The sequence below is a fragment of the Schistocerca nitens genome, chromosome 5 (genome assembly GCF_023898315.1).
Source record: "Schistocerca nitens isolate TAMUIC-IGC-003100 chromosome 5, iqSchNite1.1, whole genome shotgun sequence".
In the NCBI taxonomy this organism is placed as follows: Eukaryota; Metazoa; Arthropoda; class Insecta; order Orthoptera; family Acrididae; genus Schistocerca; species Schistocerca nitens.
This window is the reverse complement of record NC_064618.1, coordinates 571,884,036-571,901,581: the sequence shown is the minus strand read 5'-3', so window position 1 is coordinate 571,901,581 and position 17,546 is coordinate 571,884,036. Positions and strand designations below refer to the sequence as shown.

Below are 17,546 nucleotides of genomic sequence, written 5' to 3'. Positions count from 1 at the left end.
TTTCGTTCGCATGCTTCTCAAAACCACTGCAGCGTGCTTCTGGCTTTTTGATGGGGGCAGTTATCCTGCTGGAAGATGCCATCGACTTTGGGGTAGACATAAAGACATAAGATGCAAGTGGTCAGCAGTAATGTTCACATAACCCACAATTGTCGTGGTGCCTTCGATAACTACCACAGGTCCCATGGAAGTCAAGGTGAATATCCTTCAGAGTGTACAACTGCCCCCACTGGCTTGCGTCTATGGCGTGGTGCATGTTTCGAGCAGCCGTCTGAAGGGTTCTGATGCACTTTTCTGTCGTCTACGTCTGTGTCATGAGGGTCCGAACCCCCCCGGCCCCCTCCCTTCCTCATCCCCCTGGATTACAAACTAACAAACGTAACAATCTCTGACCCATTCACCTCACCTTTCAATCTGATAACCGTATGTAGGATGGTTTTATACTGTACGGGTTGTCAGTTTCATATCCAGACGTGTTAAACGCATCAGGGTGGCTCCTGATTCAGCTCACATCCTTCGCTCAATAAACGAAGCTGTCTGCATCCATATAAAGCAACTTGAGGTCTTCAAATTGAATTTTAGCAAACTCATAATATGAACAGTACACCTGGAGCTTTGATAGAGCCAGGGTTGCCAGATCTCCGGGCACCTCCAGGAGTGCCTGGGTGTGGAACGAATTCTCCTGGTGTATCGCCCAGCGACTTTAATCTACGGGTTGAATATGACCTTACTCTTCGATCATTTTGGATAATTTTGATCGACTGTTAATTTCCTTACCGTAACAAAACGCTACGTTTTTATTCTTATTCAGACGACTTTTTATGGTTGCGTCTGTAATATTCGGCTAGCACATTGTTAACGAAACACTGATAAGTCACGGCAACATGTCAACTTGCAATGTCTATTCTTGGTGTTCGTTCATTCACCGTCAGTTATCAATTTACCAGTAACTGTTGGAACTCTCGGATAATTTGTGAATAGACTATCTCTCGAAATTCAGAATAGTGAGTAATAACAGTGAAAGGAAGAGATGACATCTAAGTTCATTCCGTGAAGAATGGTTGTAAGACGAAAACTGATAATGATGAGTGTATATGTAAAAGCGGAATAAGCAGTATCTAATTTACTGGTGAATATAGCAGCATGAAGTCTGCGAAGGAACATTTACAATCGGGACGACACAAAGCTGATATTATCGCCGAAAGAAAAATCAATCTCATCTCACCTTCTTGCCAGAGCAATATTTTGCAGAAGACTGGAATGCAGTGGAATTAACTTTGACTTATCGGGGTGTAAAATACCACCGTCCTTACATTACTGAAGATTGTGGTAATAAGTTATATCCACAGGTTTTCAGTGACTCCTTTGTAGCAACGAAAGTAAGACGCAGCTGAAATGAAAGCGAGGCATTAGTAAATAATTGGCTTCTATTTTATGCTAAAGAGAAGCTAATAAGCAAATTAAAGCAAAATTTTCCATCTCCATTAGGTTCAGAAGAAATACTACCGAATAGTTATAACGTACTTCTCCAAAGATAACGGAAAATGAAACAAAGTTCTTGATTTCTATGAAAATGTAAATGAATCTGCAGAAGCCATTTCAAATAAACTAAAACCATTTCAGAGAAGTTAAAATCTATTTTATTGGAAAATGGTTTAACACTAAACAATGTTTCTTATTCAGCAAAGGAAGTCTCAGTTAATTTTGGCAAACATTATTCTGCCTTTGCTAGATTAAAAAAATAAAACTCAAACTTATACAACGCCAATTGTTGTTGTCATATATTACATAATTATGCTAAATTTGAATTCAAGCTTCTAAAATATGACGTAGAAAGTCTAGTTCTTAAAATCTATTCAGTCTTTTCAATATCATCAAAAAATGTCTAGGAGCTACAAACATTTTGCGAGTTTGCTCAACTTGAAATGTTGCGACACACTGTTGTATGATGGTTATCTTTGCAGTCAGCTGTGGAGCATCTTGTTAATACGTGGCGATTTCTAAAGATGTATTATGTAGCATGGGACGAAGAAAAAGCACCCCTCCCCCCAATTTCGGAATTTATTAGCCCTCAACAAGACCAAATAAACATTTACTCACGAACGCTACCAGAGTTTTTTTTTTTTAAAGCAGCTTTACCTTTTTCTGTACCAATTAGACTTTTGGAAAAAGAGGACACACCTTCCATAGATGTTCATGAGGTTATGTTGGAAGTGAAGAAGCAAATAAAGGTTTGTAAGGAGGATACGTTTTATGGATTTGAAGTTAATATGTCTTTAGGACGCTTTACAGAAGAAGAAAAAATATCCTAGTAAAAAAAAAAATGGTTCAAATGGCTCTGAGCACTATGGGACTTAACATCTATGGTCATCAGTCCCCTAGAACTTAGAACTACTTAAACCTAACTAACCTAAGGACATCACACAACACCCAGTCATCATGAGGCAGAGAAAATCCCTGACCCCGTCGGCAATCGAACCCGGTAACCTGGGTATCCTAGTAAACGAGTGCACAATTGTCCATGACAGATTATTAAAAATCTTTATGAATGGTGAGGCTTTAGTGAGAAAACAATTTTATAAAATTGTGTCCTTACTAGATTTATGTCAATCAAAACTATTTTCATTTAATGACCTGACAAAAGTGGGAAAGAAATGAAAATTAGTATCGATGGAAACAAACTGTATCAACAGTTTCCTGTTTTGTAATTTGTGGTATCAAATCTTGATATGTGGGATATAATTGTAAAGTATGGAGTGAGTTTTTCGAAAAAGTAGATGCACCAAATTTGTTCAAAATGGTGCAGCATGTCCTCAAAATTGCTATCAGTAACAAGCATGTTGAACGAGTGTTTAGTGTAATGAGAGTATTATGGACAGATGCTAGAAACAGAATGTCTGTTGAACATGTGAAAGTCAAGACTTTTGTTCAGATGAAATGACATGTGAAGATCTGTACAGCGTCGTTCTTAGAAACAAGACTCTTCTGAATACAGCGAAATCCTCATCAAAATATGAATAATAAGGTATGCGTTTATAACAGTAAATTTTTGCTATTGTTATTTTGGCTTGGCTTGGCTTAGCTTGGTAAAGGTTCAGTTAGTGGTAATGACAGCATTTGCAAGTGATTAGTAGTGGTTGTGGTAGCAGCAGCAGCAGCAATAGTAGTAGTAGTAGTAGTAGTAGTAGTAGTAGTAGTAGTAGTAGTAGTAGTAGCATTGGTAGTAGTTAATTTTATTGTGTTTGCAAAAACTGTGTCCATAATAATACAAAAAAGTCTATTTAACAAATTCTGTCCCCAGTTACACAAATGTCTGTGGCTTGTTGCTTGATCTCCAGGTGTGTGTGAAGTTCAATCTGGGAACCCTAGATAGGTCCAGTATACACATACCAAGATAAACAGGTTTTGTGAAGTGCATTTCTATCTCCAGAGCCACAAATTCTTCGTGGAAGATCTTAATTCATTTAAAATTTGGCTTGATGATCCGTTATCTGCCCTCTAACATTCATCCCAATGTCTGATACGGTGTTTAGACTTCAACTAGGGTTTCTGGTTGAATTAGGTAACAAAGGTGAGACTCTAGTCAGTTCTGTACCCAAATTGAGACATTGATGAAGAGTCTTATTAGGTATAGCATTTCTCTTTTTTATCCCCCAACTTTACCGTAAGATTGAGGAGGGAACCATGTTGCAGAACTTTGTGCTCTGGACATGGCAGAAAATCGCTGTGCTCATCATCCAAATTGTTAGGATACGCGAAGTCTAATATGCTACATCAGAATTATCTGGACGGTTGAAAAATTCATTCTATCGGTTTTAGCACGCTTCAGCAAAAAAAAAAAGAAAAAAAAATCCTGGCCAGATAGGTAGTAATTGTTATGGCAAACCCATATAAACTGTTAAAATCCAAGTACATGATGCATCTTGAATCGATGGTGCTGTAGTACAATTTACCCATTTGTGATTTATTTGTCTCAGCATTAATGCATTGGCAAAGGCTTCCATGAATCCTGCAGTTAAAGAACTGTGAATTGCCAACATTAGTTAAAAACTCGAGTTTGACACATGTGGTTTTGAACATTGTGTCCCACAACAGCCCAGACCAAAACAGATCAAATTTTCAATAACATCATACCTTCAGCAGTTGTGGAAGATAAGGGGTATGATGCAGGCGCGTGTCATTCAGACTGCCTTCATTATTTACTAACGGCAGCACACAGATGTGACAATTAACAGATTTATTATACTTCAATTGAAATTTCTGTGTAGTAGTAAGAAATGATGGTTTTATAGATTGCAGATTTCCTCGACTTCCTCTGCAAGTTTTTCAGCCTCACAGAGTAACCATTTTGCATGACTTTTCCCCATTATTGGATTTAAAACAGATACAGTTGGAGTCAAATGAACAAACAACCTGTATATTGCTTTTTAGGACAGTGTGTGAAGCAGTGAGATCACCCCCAGATACTGCCACAGGAACGAGATGACGTTTAGAGTCTGCATATACCACAAATGGTATTCATTCCTTGTGTGTAGAATTCTTAAATTTAAGAAATTTTTCATATTGGTAGTCATTCTACAGATAAGTGATACTGGGTAGAGCAAGTCAGCAGCCATTCTACACATAATTGATCCTGGATAGAGCAATTCCTCTCCTGCCTCATTTGACTGATTGTTCGTGTAAAAGTCATCAGGCAATTTTTGCTTCAGTAGTAATGTTGCTTAGTGCCATTAGAGATCAGCAATAAATCGGCATGATTCCTGCGAATGGGGAATAGTGGAGGCTTCCAGCAACCTTTTGCTTGATCTCCTCCTCCTCCTCCGTCTTCGTCTGTACATCATGCTTATCAGGCATATCTTGCTTCTCCAGGCCATATATGGTAATTGAAATCCCAAGATTCTATCTCACATATTTTGCAACGTCCTGAAATTTGAAACGTCACTTGGAGGGGTGGGGGTAGTTAAATTACCGTTTGTGCAATAGCCGATAACAGTGTTTATAAAAGTTACCAATACTAACATACCCGAATTTTGTGATGCATATGAAAACATATACCTCATTATTTTATTAAGCATGTTTGTAAGTAACAAAAGTATATGTTTTGAGCAATAGTCAAGTAAGTACAACACACATGTTTAACTGTGCATCACCAAGTCAAATATTTCAAAGTAAAGGAAGTACTTAAAATCAAAAGGGGGACAAATGATCCAAATGACACTGTATATTTCTGTGGTTATATCTATTAAATACATAATGTGTAATAAACATGTTCCAGAAATTGTCAAAATTTTATTAAAGTCATTCCACATTAAACTTAATTTTTGAGTACTTAGTTATAAGTTTTCTAGTAGTAATTGTCTAGTTAGTTCTATTACAAATATTTTATTTAAAAATGTGATAAAATTGTCACACCTACTTAAAATTTCTACTCAAGTGAAAGTTATTTACACATCTGAATCGGAACTGCATTTTGTCCATGTTTGAAAGAGCAATTTTCCTTTTCCAAAAATGATTTATTTAGCTACTTATTTATGATAAACACTTATACATTCTAGAAAATTCTTTTGCGAAATTGAATAAGATTTGAATAGCTAATACGATGAGTATATTCTTGTAACCTTAGTTCCCAGATGTCTAAAAATGTACAGTTTTGTCAAAAACAAGCTAATTATTATAAAATTATTGCAATAAAAAAGTTCCTGTTTCATGAAAATTCTCACAGGGAAATGTGGGATTATAATATAACCACTGTGCACCAATTCTGAGAATCTGTGATTCGCTTTTGATCTGAAAGATGCTGTACCACTCATTTGAAGATGATTGTCATCTCTCTGATTTGTCTGTAGTAGTCATGAACAGCTGATCTGATGCTAATAAATAAAGAAAAAGGCAAAGAAATGTGTTTGTCACCACATAACAAACCCTACCTTAGACATAGTGCAAGAAGCAAGAAAGACATATAAGTAAAGCAAATTTTAAGTGTAATTATTTCTTCCCAGCGATAATTACACAGTGCAAGAATTGTTACTGTTTATACCTAAAATGTGTTTACTCTGTTCGATGTTTAACTTTGTTGCTCACTCGTTGGCATGGGATATTAAAAGTTTTTCATGTGTTTCTCTAGCATGTTTATAAATCTATAAATATCATATATATATATATATATATATATAATGTACTTATACAGTGCTCTTCTTTTTAAAAATTCTTCTTGCAAGCCTGAAGAGACTGAGCACAGGAAACAGTAAGAGTTTTTCATGATAGTAATAGCTCTCTGATTATCGCAGATAATCAAGGATCCAGGAAACTTCTTAAGCTCAAACAACTGATATGCACTGAGAAACAGCACTCAGTCTTGATAAACAGCCAGGATTCTCTATTTGGGCAGGTGGAATCCTATTCCACTGTAAAAGGTAATTCTGTAGCATCATATACCTGCTACATCTAGTTGTTAGGATGGGCACAGCAGCTGCTGCCAGCTGATAGAGGTGTATTATTGTTGTCATAATAATAACCACCTCTGGATCAGCTGGGCTGCTGTTTTTAAGGTAAAGATGGGCTAGGTATGGGCTATGGCGCCTGCTGTGAGCTCCGGAGTGCAGTTTATGAAGTCCACAGCAGCAAATCATAATCCAATGTTCCTGAAAAAAAATAAGAAGCCAGTGTTGTGTGAGCGTAATTTTGAGTTAGCAACAACCAGTGTTGTGTGAGCGTAGTTTTGAGTTAGCAACAACAGTAAGAAAAGAGCATTTGTGTAGAATAATGCAGAATACTTCATCAGGTGTCTGTAATACTGGCTCTGCAGCCCTTGTCCAGCCCCCTGCTAGTGTGAGCTGTAGTGGATCTGCATCATCCTCCATCGACTCATCTCATAACCACAACAGGTGTTATTAAGTATATTTATGTTTTCAATTACTAATGTATAGGATGGGAAAGTAAGAATGGGTGCTTACTCACTAAAGAGACTTGTGATTTATGCCAGGCATATGGAATTCCTACCGGCTGTGATGAGCACATCCTATGTGTGGTTGTTGTGTGGTCATCCAAGTGTGCGTCAAGTGTGGAGGCCTGCCAATAGTGCCACTCTGCTCGAGCTGTATGCAGTGTCAGATAGAAGAGGAGTCAGTCGTTGGAGAACCAGCAAGCAAGTAAATGAGCAAGAAATACGGTTATGGTTGACTGGACTGAGCTGCAAGGTGCATGACCAGTCTGGTATGGATGCCCAGCCTGAACTAGTAGCTAGGGAAAATTTGTTGCCAACATGCCGACATTGGTTCCTGTGCTGAGTGGGCAAACAGTGAATGGCGTTGTGGTTCCTGTGGAGACTGGGTCCACTTCTCCCCCCCCCCCCCCTCCACATCTGGAGTGTTCTCTGTTATAACTGAATCGCCTTTGAGAGCAGTATTATGCCATTGCTTGGTTGGTATTTGTGGTTTGATCTCTTGTACTTACTCTGAGTGGCAGGGGCAGTGAGACATGCATACCAGCTGTTTCTGCGGCCAACTTCTGCTTCCTCATTACTACCACTGCTCTTCTGATATATATATATATATATGTATGTGTGTGTGTGTGTGTATGTGTGTGTGTGTGTGTGTGTGCGCGCGCGCGCGCGCGCGCGCGCGCGCGCGCGCGAACTGACAGGGGCGTGATGGGGAATGAGAATTTAACAGCCATGTTGGAGGTGGCTCTGAGAGTGGTAGTGCACATGTTGGGCTGAAGCATAAGGTTGCAGGGTCTAATACGACATTGTTTTCTATGAAAAATAAAATCATTCATCAACAGCTTAACGTGTGAGTCACTTTCACTATCATTCTCCTTATTATTCTTCTGAAGGTGGAATGAAAGACACCTATAGTCCTCGAGTTCTGTATTTCAGCATGTTTGTAAATACTGCATACCTATGAAGCTTTCTCACGAAATTTTGCTTTTGCAGTTGTACTCATAATTGAAGATCCCTAGTGTTGTCGTCATATCACAATATGCTATCCTGAGATTGTTCCATTGTATTTTGTAGTAATTAAATGTCAACCATAATGCTGTTTGCTACGTGTTGTGGCTTTCACATCTCTTGTTTTTGTGCAGTGTTTGTCTAGACTGTAATAAGAACACAACACACAATATATTGTTCAGTATGATTTGTCAACAGTAATTGTAGGTAACTTGAGTAGCAGTAACGATATTTGGACTCTGAAATACCATTATGAAATATTTTGGAGGAGGTGCTGCTGCACCCACACATTTATGGAAGTATGTGTACATTTCCTACGAGTTGTGTATAATCTACTTCAGTCTTGCAGAATTAATGGATATGCTGCTGTGTTTGATGGGAAGTTTCCTGAAGCTTTGAATTGTACACAAACATCGATGGGACCCAATTTTACGGTTTCATTGTTTCAGGTAGTCTGTCAGTGGGTGATCACTACTTATAGACTGAGTATGCATCCTAATGCTTTTTTTAGTACATTATAGTAAGAAGAGCAAAACCTTATGTACATATCAAAAAGCAAACAGTAACCGTTATCAAATCCTGTCTTAAATTATCAAGAACTCTGACTTCAAGCAAACTTTGATGTTAATTAGTTGACAAGTTTCGAATTTCCTAGAATCAGTTTTGGAATCGTCATCCAGTCAGTATGTGGTATAAGCATGACTAATTGAGGCATTTCTAATTGAAATTCTGTTTTAATACCCCATGTTTTCCCGAAATGGTCGGTAATCAGAGTACAGAAACATTTCACAGGGATGGAAAGTTAAAAGCAATAGTACTCCTACACCTAACATCTGTTATAGCTTTAACTGCTTGTTATCCGTTACTGAAATATGAGCCATCTTCCATAAAAGTTTCTTGATCACAACTTAATTCTCTTCAGGGACAGCCATTCCTTGATTTTTAGCTTTGGTGTTTGTTGCATTTTGTTCCAGAATGAATTCCTGTTTTATACTGATGAGAACACATTTCACATCTTTAGAATATCCTATTAACAATCTGAGTAGGACACGTGTGCTAAAGCTCTTGTATTAGTTTATCGGTGTTGGGCCTTCTTGTTCCATGAAGGATCCGGCATTTTCTGAATTATTCATGTTCAGTTTAGATGCGGAAACATATTTTAAGGGATGACATTGTCCAAGCATTTGTTGTCTGGATTACAAACTAACAAACGTAACAATCTCTGACCCATTCACCTCACCTTTCAATCTGATAACCGTATGTAGGATGGTTTTATACTGTACGGGTTGTCAGTTTCATATCCAGACGTGTTAAACGCATCAGGGTGGCTCCTGATTCAGCTCACATCCTTCGCTCAATAAACGAAGCTGTCTGCATCCATATAAAGCAACTTGAGGTCTTCAAATTGAATTTTAGCAAACTCATAATATGAACAGTACACCTGGAGCTTTGATAGAGCCAGGGTTGCCAGATCTCCGGGCACCTCCAGGAGTGCCTGGGTGTGGAACGAATTCTCCTGGTGTATCGCCCAGCGACTTTAATCTACGGGTTGAATATGACCTTACTCTTCGATCATTTTGGATAATTTTGATCGACTGTTAATTTCCTTACCGTAACAAAACGCTACGTTTTTATTCTTATTCAGACGACTTTTTATGGTTGCGTCTGTAATATTCGGCTAGCACATTGTTAACGAAACACTGATAAGTCACGGCAACATGTCAACTTGCAATGTCTATTCTTGGTGTTCGTTCATTCACCGTCAGTTATCAATTTACCAGTAACTGTTGGAACTCTCGGATAATTTGTGAATAGACTATCTCTCGAAATTCAGAATAGTGAGTAATAACAGTGAAAGGAAGAGATGACATCTAAGTTCATTCCGCGAAGAATGGTTGTAAGACGAAAACTGATAATGATGAGTGTATATGTAAAAGCGGAATAAGCAGTATCTAATTTACTGGTGAATATAGCAGCATGAAGTCTGCGAAGGAACATTTACAATCGGGACGACACAAAGCTGATATTATCGCCGAAAGAAAAATCAATCTCATCTCACCTTCTTGCCAGAGCAATATTTTGCAGAAGACTGGAATGCAGTGGAATTAACTTTGACTTATCGGGGTGTAAAATACCACCGTCCTTACATTACTGAAGATTGTGGTAATAAGTTATATCCACAGGTTTTCAGTGACTCCTTTGTAGCAACGAAAGTAAGACGCAGCTGAAATGAAAGCGAGGCATTAGTAAATAATTGGCTTCTATTTTATGCTAAAGAGAAGCTAATAAGCAAATTAAAGCAAAATTTTCCATCTCCATTAGGTTCAGAAGAAATACTACCGAATAGTTATAACGTACTTCTCCAAAGATAACGGAAAATGAAACAAAGTTCTTGATTTCTATGAAAATGTAAATGAATCTGCAGAAGCCATTTCAAATAAACTAAAACCATTTCAGAGAAGTTAAAATCTATTTTATTGGAAAATGGTTTAACACTAAACAATGTTTCTTATTCAGCAAAGGAAGTCTCAGTTAATTTTGGCAAACATTATTCTGCCTTTGCTAGATTAAAAAAATAAAACTCAAACTTATACAACGCCAATTGTTGTTGTCATATATTACATAATTATGCTAAATTTGAATTCAAGCTTCTAAAATATGACGTAGAAAGTCTAGTTCTTAAAATCTATTCAGTCTTTTCAATATCATCAAAAAATGTCTAGGAGCTACAAACATTTTGCGAGTTTGCTCAACTTGAAATGTTGCGACACACTGTTGTATGATGGTTATCTTTGCAGTCAGCTGTGGAGCATCTTGTTAATACGTGGCGATTTCTAAAGATGTATTATGTAGCATGGGACGAAGAAAAAGCACCCCTCCCCCCAATTTCGGAATTTATTAGCCCTCAACAAGACCAAATAAACATTTACTCACGAACGCTACCAGAGTTTTTTTTTTTTAAAGCAGCTTTACCTTTTTCTGTACCAATTAGACTTTTGGAAAAAGAGGACACACCTTCCATAGATGTTCATGAGGTTATGTTGGAAGTGAAGAAGCAAATAAAGGTTTGTAAGGAGGATACGTTTTATGGATTTGAAGTTAATATGTCTTTAGGACGCTTTACAGAAGAAGAAAAAATATCCTAGTAAAAAAAAATGGTTCAAATGGCTCTGAGCACTATGGGACTTAACATCTATGGTCACCAGTCCCCTAGAACTTAGAACTACTTAAACCTAACTAACCTAAGGACATCACACAACACCCAGTCATCATGAGGCAGAGAAAATCCCTGACCCCGTCGGCAATCGAACCCGGTAACCTGGGTATCCTAGTAAACGAGTGCACAATTGTCCATGACAGATTATTAAAAATCTTTATGAATGGTGAGGCTTTAGTGAGAAAACAATTTTATAAAATTGTTTCCTTACTAGATTTATGTCAATCAAAACTATTTTCATTTAATGACCTGACAAAAGTGGGAAAGAAATGAAAATTAGTATCGATGGAAACAAACTGTATCAACAGTTTCCTGTTTTGTAATTTGTGGTATCAAATCTAGATATGTGGGATATAATTGTAAAGTATGGAGTGAGTTTTTCGAAAAAGTAGATGCACCAAATTTGTTCAAAATGGTGCAGCATGTCCTCAAAATTGCTATCAGTAACAAGCATGTTGAACGAGTGTTTAGTGTAATGAGAGTATTATGGACAGATGCTAGAAACAGAATGTCTGTTGAACATGTGAAAGTCAAGACTTTTGTTCAGATGAAATGACATGTGAAGATCTGTACAGCGTCGTTCTTAGAAACAAGACTCTTCTGAATACAGCGAAATCCTCATCAAAATATGAATAATAAGGTATGCGTTTATAACAGTAAATTTTTGCTATTGTTATTTTGGCTTGGCTTGGCTTAGCTTGGTAAAGGTTCAGTTAGTGGTAATGACAGCATTTGCAAGTGATTAGTAGTGGTTGTGGTAGCAGCAGCAGCAGCAATAGTAGTAGTAGTAGTAGTAGTAGTAGTAGTAGCATTGGTAGTAGTTAATTTTATTGTGTTTGCAAAAACTGTGTCCATAATAATACAAAAAAGTCTATTTAACAAATTCTGTCCCCAGTTACACAAATGTCTGTGGCTTGTTGCTTGATCTCCAGGTGTGTGTGAAGTTCAATCTGGGAACCCTAGATAGGTCCAGTATACACATACCAAGATAAACAGGTTTTGTGAAGTGCATTTCCATCTCCAGAGCCACAAATTCTTCGTGGAAGATCTTAATTCATTTAAAATTTGGCTTGATGATCCGTTATCTGCCCTCTAACATTCATCCCAATGTCTGATACGGTGTTTAGACTTCAACTAGGGTTTCTGGTTGAATTAGGTAACAAAGGTGAGACTCTAGTCAGTTCTGTACCCAAATTGAGACATTGATGAAGAGTCTTATTAGGTATAGCATTTCTCTTTTTTATCCCCCAACTTTACCGTAAGATTGAGGAGGGAACCATGTTGCAGAACTTTGTGCTCTGGACATGGCAGAAAATCGCTGTGCTCATCATCCAAATTGTTAGGATACGCGAAGTCTAATATGCTACATCAGAATTATCTGGACGGTTGAAAAATTCATTCTATCGGTTTTAGCACGCTTCAGCAAAAAAAAAAAGAAAAAAAAATCCTGGCCAGATAGGTAGTAATTGTTATGGCAAACCCATATAAACTGTTAAAATCCAAGTACATGATGCATCTTGAATCGATGGTGCTGTAGTACAATTTACCCATTTGTGATTTATTTGTCTCAGCATTAATGCATTGGCAAAGGCTTCCATGAATCCTGCAGTTAAAGAACTGTGAATTGCCAACATTAGTTAAAAACTCGAGTTTGACACATGTGGTTTTGAACATTGTGTCCCACAACAGCCCAGACCAAAACAGATCAAATTTTCAATAACATCATACCTTCAGCAGTTGTGGAAGATAAGGGGTATGATGCAGGCGCGTGTCATTCAGACTGCCTTCATTATTTACTAACGGCAGCACACAGATGTGACAATTAACAGATTTATTATACTTCAATTGAAATTTCTGTGTAGTAGTAAGAAATGATGGTTTTATAGATTGCAGATTTCCTTGACTTCCTCTGCAAGTTTTTCAGCCTCACAGAGTAACCATTTTGCATGACTTTTCCCCATTATTGGATTTAAAACAGATACAGTTGGAGTCAAATGAACAAACAACCTGTATATTGCTTTTTAGGACAGTGTGTGAAGCAGTGAGATCACCCCCAGATACTGCCACAGGAACGAGATGACGTTTAGAGTCTGCATATACCACAAATGGTATTCATTCCTTGTGTGTAGAATTCTTAAATTTAAGAAATTTTTCATATTGGTAGTCATTCTACAGATAAGTGATACTGGGTAGAGCAAGTCAGCAGCCATTCTACACATAATTGATCCTGGATAGAGCAATTCCTCTCCTGCCTCATTTGACTGATTGTTCGTGTAAAAGTCATCAGGCAATTTTTGCTTCAGTAGTAATGTTGCTTAGTGCCATTAGAGATCAGCAATAAATCGGCATGATTCCTGCGAATGGGGAATAGTGGAGGCTTCCAGCAACCTTTTGCTTGATCTCCTCCTCCTCCTCCGTCTTCGTCTGTACATCATGCTTATCAGGCATATCTTGCTTCTCCAGGCCATATATGGTAATTGAAATCCCAAGATTCTGTCTCACATATTTTGCAACGTCCTGAAATTTGAAACGTCACTTGGAGGGGTGGGGGTAGTTAAATTACCGTTTGTGCAATAGCCGATAACAGTGTTTATAAAAGTTCCCAATACTAACATACCCGAATTTTGTGATGCATATGAAAACATATACCTCATTATTTTATTAAGCATGTTTGTAAGTAACAAAAGTATATGTTTTGAGCAATAGTCAAGTAAGTACAACACACATGTTTAACTGTGCATCACCAAGTCAAATATTTCAAAGTAAAGGAAGTACTTAAAATCAAAAGGGGGACAAATGATCCAAATGACACTGTATATTTCTGTGGTTATATCTATTAAATACATAATGTGTAATAAACATGTTCCAGAAATTGTCAAAATTTTATTAAAGTCATTCCACATTAAACTTAATTTTTGAGTACTTAGTTATAAGTGTTCTAGTAGTAATTGTGTAGTTAGTTCTATTACAAATATTTTATTTAAAAATGTGATAAAATTGTCACACCTACTTAAAATTTCTACTCAAGTGAAAGTTATTTACACATCTGAATCGGAACTGCATTTTGTCCATGTTTGAAAGAGCAATTTTCCTTTTCCAAAAATGATTTATTTAGCTACTTATTTATGATAAACACTTATACATTCTAGAAAATTCTTTTGCGAAATTGAATAAGATTTGAATAGCTAATACGATGAGTATATTCTTGTAACCTTAGTTCCCAGATGTCTAAAAATGTACAGTTTTGTCAAAAACAAGCTAATTATTATAAAATTATTGCAATAAAAAAGTTCCTGTTTCATGAAAATTCTCACAGGGAAATGTGGGATTATAATATAACCACTGTGCACCAATTCTGAGAATCTGTGATTCGCTTTTGATCTGAAAGATGCTGTACCACTCATTTGAAGATGATTGTCATCTCTCTGATTTGTCTGTAGTAGTCATGAACAGCTGATCTGATGCTAATAAATAAAGAAAAAGGCAAAGAAATGTGTTTGTCACCACATAACAAACCCTACCTTAGACATAGTGCAAGAAGCAAGAAAGACATATAAGTAAAGCAAATTTTAAGTGTAATTATTTCTTCCCAGCGATAATTACACAGTGCAAGAATTGTTACTGTTTATACCTAAAATGTGTTTACTCTGTTCGATGTTTAACTTTGTTGCTCACTCGTTGGCATGGGATATTAAAAGTTTTTCATGTGTTTCTCTAGCATGTTTATAAATCTATAAATATCATATATATATATATATATATATATATATATATATATATATATATAATGTACTTATACAGTGCTCTTCTTTTTAAAAATTCTTCTTGCAAGCCTGAAGAGACTGAGCACAGGAAACAGTAAGAGTTTTTCATGATAGTAATAGCTCTCTGATTATCGCAGATAATCAAGGATCCAGGAAACTTCTTAAGCTCAAACAACTGATATGCACTGAGAAACAGCACTCAGTCTTGATAAACAGCCAGGATTCTCTATTTGGGCAGGTGGAATCCTATTCCACTGTAAAAGGTAATTCTGTAGCATCATATACCTGCTACATCTAGTTGTTAGGATGGGCACAGCAGCTGCTGCCAGCTGATAGAGGTGTATTATTGTTGTCATAATAATAACCACCTCTGGATCAGCTGGGCTGCTGTTTTTAAGGTAAAGATGGGCTAGGTATGGGCTATGGCGCCTGCTGTGAGCTCCGGAGTGCAGTTTATGAAGTCCACAGCAGCAAATCATAATCCAATGTTCCTGAAAAAAATAAGAAGCCAGTGTTGTGTGAGCGTAATTTTGAGTTAGCAACAACCAGTGTTGTGTGAGCGTAGTTTTGAGTTAGCAACAACAGTAAGAAAAGAGCATTTGTGTAGAATAATGCAGAATACTTCATCAGGTGTCTGTAATACTGGCTCTGCAGCCCTTGTCCAGCCCCCTGCTAGTGTGAGCTGTAGTGGATCTGCATCATCCTCCATCGACTCATCTCATAACCACAACAGGTGTTATTAAGTATATTTATGTTTTCAATTACTAATGTATAGGATGGGAAAGTAAGAATGGGTGCTTACTCACTAAAGAGACTTGTGATTTATGCCAGGCATATGGAATTCCTACCGGCTGTGATGAGCACATCCTATGTGTGGTTGTTGTGTGGTCATCCAAGTGTGCGTCAAGTGTGGAGGCCTGCCAATAGTGCCACTCTGCTCGAGCTGTATGCAGTGTCAGATAGAAGAGGAGGCAGTCGTTGGAGAACCAGCAAGCAAGTAAATGAGCAAGAAATACGGTTATGGTTGACTGGACTGAGCTGCAAGGTGCATGACCAGTCTGGTATGGATGCCCAGCCTGAACTAGTAGCTAGGGAAAATTTGTTGCCAACATGCCGACATTGGTTCCTGTGCTGAGTGGGCAAACAGTGAATGGCGTTGTGGTTCCTGTGGAGACTGGGTCCACTTCTCCCCCCCCCCCTCCACATCTGGAGTGTTCTCTGTTATAACTGAATCGCCTTTGAGAGCAGTATTATGCCATTGCTTGGTTGGTATTTGTGGTTTGATCTCTTGTACTTACTCTGAGTGGCAGGGGCAGTGAGACATGCATACCAGCTGTTTCTGCGGCCAACTTCTGCTTCCTCATTACTACCACTGCTCTTCTGATATATATATATGTATGTATGTGTGTGTGTGTGTGTGTGTGTGTGTGTGTGTGTGTGTGCGCGCGCGCGCGCGCGCGCGCGCGCGCGCGCGCGAACTGACAGGGGCGTGATGGGGAATGAGAATTTAACAGCCATGTTGGAGGTGGCTCTGAGAGTGGTAGTGCACATGTTGGGCTGAAGCATAAGGTTGCAGGGTCTAATACGACATTGTTTTCTATGAAAAATAAAATCATTCATCAACAGCTTAACGTGTGAGCCACTTTCACTATCATTCTCCTTATTATTCTTCTGAAGGTGGAATGAAAGACACCTATAGTCCTCGAGTTCTGTATTTCAGCATGTTTGTAAATACTGCATACCTATGAAGCTTTCTCACGAAATTTTGCTTTTGCAGTTGTACTCATAATTGAAGATCCCTAGTGTTGTCGTCATATCACAATATGCTATCCTGAGATTGTTCCATTGTATTTTGTAGTAATTAAATGTCAACCATAATGCTGTTTGCTACGTGTTGTGGCTTTCACATCTCTTGTTTTTGTGCAGTGTTTGTCTAGACTGTAATAAGAACACAACACACAATATATTGTTCAGTATGATTTGTCAACAGTAATTGTAGGTAACTTGAGTAGCAGTAACGATATTTGGACTCTGAAATACCATTATGAAATATTTTGGAGGAGGTGCTGCTGCACCCACACATTTATGGAAGTATGTGTACATTTCCTACGAGTTGTGTATAATCTACTTCAGTCTTGCAGAATTAATGGATATGCTGCTGTGTTTGATGGGAAGTTTCCTGAAGCTTTGAATTGTACACAAACATCGATGGGACCCAATTTTACGGTTTCATTGTTTCAGGTAGTCTGTCAGTGGGTGATCACTACTTATAGACTGAGTATGCATCCTAATGCTTTTTTTAGTACATTATAGTAAGAAGAGCAAAACCTTATGTACATATCAAAAAGCAAACAGTAACCGTTATCAAATCCTGTCTTAAATTATCAAGAACTCTGACTTCAAGCAAACTTTGATGTTAATTAGTTGACAAGTTTCGAATTTCCTAGAATCAGTTTTGGAATCGTCATCCAGTCAGTATGTGGTATAAGCATGACTAATTGAGGCATTTCTAATTGAAATTCTGTTTTAATACCCCATGTTTTCCCGAAATGGTCGGTAATCAGAGTACAGAAACATTTCACAGGGATGGAAAGTTAAAAGCAATAGTACTCCTACA

The 17,546-nt window shown here is 37.7% G+C and overlaps 1 protein-coding gene across 5 annotated transcripts in view; it reads left to right on the top strand.

Moving 5' to 3' along the window:
- LOC126259297 (UDP-glycosyltransferase UGT5-like) overlaps positions 1 to 17,546 on the top strand; it is a 126,382-nt gene that overhangs the window by 66,448 nt on the left and 42,388 nt on the right. Inside the window, exon 1 of one of the 5 annotated variants that reach the window (XM_049955961.1) lies at positions 2,938 to 3,025. The exons of 3 other annotated variants lie outside the window; for them this stretch is intronic. In XM_049955961.1, the coding sequence (XP_049811918.1) occupies positions 3,014 to 3,025 (12 nt within the window). In that variant the 5' untranslated portion in view covers positions 2,938 to 3,013. Of the gene's footprint in view, positions 1 to 2,937; positions 3,026 to 11,717; positions 11,806 to 17,546 lie in introns of those variants that run through there. One more of the 5 variants, XM_049955960.1, reaches the window with a different exon arrangement.